Genomic DNA, 7,393 nt, shown 5'->3' on the forward strand with positions numbered 1-7,393 from the left:
GTCTCTCTCGGTGTCAGTGTCTGCCCAGTAGAGTGCTTTCGTTGTTGGTGTTCTTTCCGATCTCAAAGCATTTCACTACTCCATCGAAGATTCGCTCTGCCCCTACCGTACTTCAGCTTGGTGGTTTCCACCGCGTGTCCAGGTTTGACAGTGCAAATTCGTTTTAGAGGATCCCTCAAACGAACTTGACGGTACAGATTTTTAGCTAGAGTTGCTCTAAGCTGGAACCCTGCCGTGTCGGCCTCACCCCCACACGGCGCTGCCGCTGCTGCGCCTATCACCACTTCACCAGGGCTCCTAGTCCTATATATCCATCCCGCTGCCCCCCTTCTCGTCGTCGTCTCACTCTCACCAGGCAGCAGATCGAGCCCTGCCCTGCGCAGCGAGGGAAAGAGACACACACAGCACAGCGCCACCAGGCAAGTAGGAGTAAAAGGCAAAAGCACGGCACATTAAAAGGGGAGGCCGGACCGGACCGGACCGGAGCCAAGCAGCAGCCGCAGCCGCAGCCGCAGCAGAGGAGAGAGAGAGAGAGAGAGAGAGCGGCATATATGGCGATGCCCTTTGCCTCCCTGTCGCCGGCAGCCGACCACCACCGCTCCTCCCCCATCTTCCCCTTCTGCCGCTCCTCCCCTCTCTACTCGTAAGCCCGCCGGCCAGCTCCCTCTTTTCTTTCTTTGTATCAACTTCTATCTGTAGCTCGAGGTGTTAGCTAATGCGGTGACCGGCTCCGGCGTGTTTGTGTGTGTGTGTGTGCAGGGCAGGGGAGGAGGCGGCGCAGCAGCAGCAGCAGCAGCAGCACGCGATGAGCGGCGCGAGGTGGGCGGCGGCGAGGCCGGCGACCTTCACGGCGGCGCAGTACGAGGAGCTGGAGCAGCAGGCGCTCATCTACAAGTACCTCGTCGCCGGCGTGCCCGTCCCGCCGGATCTCCTCCTCCCCATCCGCCGGGGCTTCGACTCCCTCGCCTCGCGCTTCTACCACCACCACGCCCGTACGTGCCCCCCCATAGATTCCTCCTCCTCCTCCTACCACCTTCTATCTACACGCTTTTGCATTCCCCCGTGCGATTTGCTCGGCTTGTTTATTGGGATCGAGAGATTTCAGGTGTACTCGACCTCCTAGCTCGTCTCTTTGTTAATTGCTCCGGTCATTTGTTAATCCTCCCCCGGATTTGGTCGCGCAAAGGTCTCATTATTCTAATCCAAGAAGCCCCGTGCCCTGTTCAAGATTTGCTCCTACCACCTACTCCTACTACCATCTAGCATCTCCTGTCTTCTTGGTGGGTCTTTTAATTTATTTGGATTCAAGAAGCCTCATCCTCATGTGGGTTTGATTTGATTAGATGGCACTAGGCTTGCTTGGCCCAGGCTAAGAACGAAGCGAAAAGTAGAGGAGGTGGGTTGGGTTAGTAGTTTATTGGTGCTTCCTTGTCATGGGGGTTATTCCTGTCTGGTTGTTGGGAGCCTTACCCACGCATTCACTCGCTCACTGCCGTGGCTGGTCCTGCCACGGGCGATTTCAGCGATCCACCCTCACATGGACTCCCGAGAAAAAAGATCAATAATCAAGCGCTGCACTGTAGATCGCGCGCACTTCCTCCTTTCCCCGGAAATAATTTCACATATACCTCGTTCCTTCCGGCGGGGTAAATGAATGATTGGTTGGATGGGCAGATAGATCCAGGACGGCCGACCGCGACGGCTCTCGTGCTGCACGCCGTCTCCGTCCGGCCGGCGGCGCGATTTGATCTTGCGTCCGGATGAGCACCGACACAGACGTACGTGCAGATGTATGGAGCATCGTCGCATCATTGTTGACCTGGGTTTTCTTAATTTGCTTGCAGTTGGGTACGGGTCCTACTTCGGGAAGAAGCTGGATCCGGAGCCGGGGCGGTGCCGGCGGACGGACGGCAAGAAGTGGCGGTGCTCCAAGGAGGCCGCCCAGGACTCCAAGTACTGCGAGCGCCACATGCACCGCGGCCGCAACCGTTCAAGAAAGCCTGTGGAAACGCAGCTCGTCTCCCACTCCCAGCAGCTGCAGCAGCACGGCCCCGCCGCCGCGTTCCACGGCCACTCGCCGTACCCGGCGATCGCCACTGGCGCCGGCGCGCCCGGCTCCTTCGCCCTGGGGTCTACTGCTCAGCTGCACATGGATAATGCTGCTGCGCCTTACGCGACCGCTGGCGCCGCCGGGAACAAAGATTTCAGGTGATCTCCATTAACCTTCTCTGCATGCTCTGCCGTCGTGCTGATCACCTGCCGTTTTTATCTTCTGCATGCTCTGCTGCCGTGCCGATTAGTTTTTCTTTACCTAGTGGTTGGTGTCAGGGCCGATAACATGTGGTGTTCCCATTTTTGTGCTTGATTGCATCAGTAGACAGGCAGAGCCTGTGTTGATCAGACTAGCACTAGTGCTCTTCTGACACCGTTAGTAGCATGATCTGTGCTCGCTTAGGTAATTGCTTTGCAGTATCTGGCCATGCTTTGTGGGGCAGATTTTAGCCTGAGAAGATTGCGAAACAGAGTGGTGCTCTGCTCTGATGCAAGTTCAGAGCAGAGCGTTCTTCTAAACTAGATTCACACGCATACTCTGCGTGCAACAGATGAAACTGTATCTGCGTTTTATGTTCAGACCTAGCCCCTGCTGCTTGCTGCTTATCTTTTATTCTGCTGACCCATGTTTGTTTTCCATGTTTGGGGCTGGGCTAGAAAATAATGTCAGTTCTGCTGCAGCAAAACTTACCAGTTCCTGCCTTTCCCTACACCTGAAACCATCTGAAAAGGCTAGCATGATTATGGAAGCCCATGACCTTTTGCCCATCCATCCATCCATCCTCGAGCTTTTATTTCTGGGGTTTGCTTCATCAGAACTTTGTGATGAGTTACCAGCAGTGTCCCTTTACCGAAGCCCTGTCATTGTAGTAGTAGGGTTACCTACCTGCGGGGCAGCCAACACATGCATGATGCTGCGTTGCTGCCAATCATGTTTGCTTAGATGTCTGGCTTCCTACTTTTGTTTTTCTCCTGTCAGGAGCTCCTGCTTTAAAAATGTGCAGCAACAATTGCTCGTATAGTAGCATGTCCCTTTTGTTTTGTCTAGTAGCCAAGAAATGGGTTCCACGTTTAGAGATAACGTGAAGCCTACTGTATACATATCCTAGATCATTGCTGTCCAATAAGTTTCAGCAATAGAACTTCAGTACAGTGAGGAGATGTTTGCATTTGTTATTAATCACTATGCTGCAAATCTGACTCGTGCAATTCAGGTATTCTGCCTATGGGTTTAGGACTTCGGCGATGGAGGAGCACAACCAGTTCATCAGTGCGGCCATGGACACCGCCATGGACAACTACTCATGGCGCCTGCTGCCGGCCCAGAACTCGTCCTTCTCACTCTCGAGCTACCCCATGCTGAGCACCCTGAGCGACCTGGACCAGAGCGCGATCTGCTCGCTGGCCAAGACGGAGAGGGAGCCGCTGTCCTTCTTCGGCGTGGGCGGCGGCTTCGACGACGACGAGTCGGCGGTGAAGCAGGAGAACCAGACGCTGCGGCCCTTCTTCGACGAGTGGCCCAAGGACAGGGACTCGTGGCCGGAGCTGCAGGACCATGACTCCAACCACAACAATGAGGCCTTCTCGGCCACCAAGCTGTCCATCTCCATCCCGGTGACCAGCTCCGATTTCTCCACCACCGCCGGCTCCCGCTCGCCCCACGGTATATACTCCCGGTGAAGGTGAACGGCGTTGGCCGGCCTGATCTCTGCTGATTTGCCGAAGCTCTCTGGTAGTCTGGTCCACGACGGACGTCCTCAAATCATCACAGATGAGTGAACCGAACCGACGACCCGGTCGAATGTGTCTGTGAGCCGACCGCCGCTTTGTTTGCTTGCTTGCTCATTTTGTATGGATGCTGCCTTAACTATCATCGTCGTGCAGCACGAACAAAACACTACTTCGTTAATTTTCTTTCTTCAATTTCACAACGTTTTGCTTGATATCCTGGGTTTTGATTTGCCGTGTGTCGGCCGGAACTGTACGAAGTTTTCTATAGCCTCGATGGTCGTGCACGACATCGTTGACTTTTCCCTTACACATGTTTTTGAAATAATCTTCAGTTTTGCTATATCTCAGGTGCGTGGAAATTTTATTCGCAAAGTCACATATTCTAGTCCATCCCGATCTCGCAGGAGAAGATGGACCTCGCCGGAGAAAACCATGGCCCCACCATCTATCTTAGTGGGAAGCCAGGGTCTCACTAGGGCGGATTCACTACCCGTTATCTATCTTAGGGGTGGGGGTGCAGGGGATCTATCGAAGATTTTCTCCGGTGGTGCAGGGCTTAGAGGGGTGGCCGGGGCGGCGAGGGAAGGTTGAGGGGAGGGGGGGGGGGGGGGGGGAAGGGGGGGGGGGCTGAGGGGGAGGAGGAACTGAAGATGGGGACGGAGAAGATGGACAGTCTGCGGCATGATGGAGGCCAAAGTCAGGAAATAAAATGACTGATGAAAACGTTATTTCGGGCACCTGATAAATAGACGGTCCAGTAATCTTCCCTTTTTGGCTCCCAATGTAGTGTCAATTCTTTGCGTAAATCTGCGAACTAATTATAGATGCGCTGCTCTTCTTTTACTTGATGTGTTAATACCTGTTCCTTGGGTCACATGGCTGGGTAGAGCTCAGAGGTGTTTTTGCTTTGAGGTGGGGCGGCGGCAAGCCCCGATCCGGGCATAGCTTCCGGCGCAATCCTCCGACGAGCATCCTCCTCCTTTTGATGATGGGCAAGTTACGGGAGCATTCGGGGCATAGATGGCCATTCCTCTTTCCCCTTTTCGACTTGCTTTGGCGTGTTGAGATGAGACGCAAGGGGGCACGGTTCGCCTCCCCTGGTCAAGAATCAAGATGCATGGGCACCGATGATTTGCTTGAGGAGGAGGAGAAAGTGCGATGACGCGAGATGCTGGATCTGCCCGCGCAAAGGCCAAGCTTCCGGAGTTGGTGGAGGAACAGGCTGTAAACCCTTGAGCGTGGGGCCGTGGCTGCACTTCCGTCCGTGTTGCCGCTCTGGGAAGCAGGCGGCGCGGCGGTACCGTCCTGGTGCAGGGTACCTGAAGAGGTGCCTACTATACGTCAGTGGTGTGCCGGCAATTCTCTCGTGTGGTTTGGCACGCAGATGGATCGGGTTTCAGGGTGGGTGTGCTCTCTTTTCTTTGCTTCTGGTGTAGGACGAGTGGACGGGACGACGGGACGAGGGTGCATCATGCGACGGAAAGCGAAGGCTTATCCGTCCATGGGCAGTGGACGGATCATGGACGGGGACGGGGGACGTGCGCGCGTGTCTAGACCGGTCGGTGGGCATGGCCGTGCGTCGTACGTGCGTGGTGCAACCGGTTTCGCAACACCCGGCAGGGCCGACGACGGGCATGTGCGCCCAGGCGAGTGCGCGCCGCGATCACGCAAACTCCTTCTCTTTGGTTTTCACTAGTTTTCCTTGTTTTCTCAGTTTCTTTTCCCTTTTTGTAAATACACCTTATTTTTCATACACATTGTACTTTTTTGTGTACATCCGAATTTTCATTTTTTTTCTATTTATTAAATTTCTAAAAATGCATGATTATAATTTCTCAAATATATGTTTTAATTTCTTGTACAAATTTTACATTTTTTGTATACACCTAAACTATTTTTATATGTGTTTATTATTTTTAAATAGATGATTAGCGTGTTTGGAAATACTTGTTTTTTGAAAAAAAATCAAATATGTGTTAACCATTTTCAAATACATGCTGAAACTATTTTTTACTATGAAAACATTTTTATGCATTGGATAATTAGTCTACCAAAGGTGTTAAAAACTTTTGTTGAAATGAGTGAACTTTTATCAAAATGTAACGTACACTTTTTTGAATTTTACGAAACATTTAGTTGGGTTACACAAACATTTTTCTACATTGTATAACATTTCGAAAAAATGTCAGGAATATTTTTTTCTATTTATAAAATTGTAAAAACGCTTTGATATTATGATCTGCCCGCGCAAAGGCAGAGCTTCCTTCCTTCCTCGCGCGTGGGTCCATGGCTGCACTTGCGTCTTGCTGCGTGCTGGCCTCGGAAGCACGCTATGCAGCCGGCGCTACCCGGTGCGGTGCTCCCCTACAGTTCCAAGTCCGTCATGTCCTGGCACAGTGCAGGGTAGCAGCTACGTCAGTAATGTACTCCCTCCGTTTTAAATTACTTGTTATGGTTTTAGTTCAAATTTAAATTAAAACCACGACGAGTAATTTAAAATGGAGAGAGTAGTACTAGCAGTATCTCGTGTTTGGTTGTTTGGCACGAAAATGGCAGGCAAAGGCACGGATGGATGAGGATTCAGGCGGGGGTCATTCTTTGTTTCTGGTCCAGGGACAAGGGGACGGGGCTAGGGTAGGGTGCATCTGCATCCTGCGACGGAAAACCAAGGCTTGCATGGTGCTACGGCTCGTCAGCTCGCATCGCATCCGATAGCTTGGGGTTGGGCTTGCTTATCCATCCATGGGTACGTAGTAGAGATGGAACCGGGTGGATGGATCATGGACGGGGACGGGGCACGTACGCGCGGTACCAACCGGCGGGCGGCGCCATGTGTCCGGACTCCAGACCGGTTGGTGGGCGCGGCCGTACGTGTGTGGTGCAGCGGTTTCGCAACTCCTGGCAGGGACCGACGACGGGCATGTGCGCCCACCCGAGTGCGCGCCGCGATCATGCAAACTCTAAGGTGTGTTTGGTTGCAGTTTGGAACCAGGGACGAAGCTAGAAAAAAATGTTTAATAGGATCGTGTCTATGATAGTGGGGTCATCTTCTGCAAATAGACAGTGATTGGTACTAAGTCAGTGAAGAATTTCTTAATTTCATTGAGGTCAATTGACCCCAATGCTTACAAGGGAGCTACGTCCCTGTTTGGAACAGTACCTGTATTATATGTCCATCTTAACCCAGCCTGATTGCTGAAATACAGCCTCAAATGCAGCAGATGCAACTTGTTTGGTTGCCTGCATCGCATTGAGAGGCGCCTACCCTCTGCTATTTGGTTGTTTACATTTGTGCTTAAGATGTGAGCAGATGCAAACTTCAGCTCTTTGGTTGCAAACAGCATTTGTGTTCTGCTCACCCCATTCAAATGTGGTGGCCTTACCACCACACATGATCAGCACAAACAGCAACATCACAACAGCAAGATCAAACAAAGCAAGCAATGTAATGACAGCAAACTTAACACAACAAACTACTTAACTAGATAGCATAGTCTAGATTAAGAGCAAGGGCATCCTCCTTCCCTGCTGTGCCAGGGTGCTGCACCTGGCCAAAATATGAACATGTTCCCAACACAAGTCTCGCCACACACCCTAAAATTTCTCCACT

At 52.1% G+C, this 7,393-nt stretch overlaps 1 protein-coding gene across 1 annotated transcript; it reads left to right on the forward strand.

The window, feature by feature from the left end:
* Positions 1–319: 319 nt before the first annotated feature.
* LOC125539569 (growth-regulating factor 3) lies at positions 320–4,125 on the forward strand. The gene is made up of 4 exons (XM_048703059.2): positions 320–643; positions 760–992; positions 1,845–2,208; positions 3,267–4,125. The coding sequence occupies exons 1-4, from the start codon at positions 552–554 to the stop codon at positions 3,730–3,732; spliced, it is 1,155 nt and encodes a 384-aa protein (XP_048559016.1). The 5' UTR covers positions 320–551; the 3' UTR covers positions 3,733–4,125.
* Positions 4,126–7,393: the final 3,268 nt, after the last annotated feature.

Source organism: Triticum urartu, chromosome 2A (assembly GCF_056163025.1).
Source record: "Triticum urartu cultivar PI428250 chromosome 2A, HENAU_Tu73, whole genome shotgun sequence".
Classification (NCBI taxonomy): domain Eukaryota; kingdom Viridiplantae; phylum Streptophyta; class Magnoliopsida; order Poales; family Poaceae; genus Triticum; species Triticum urartu.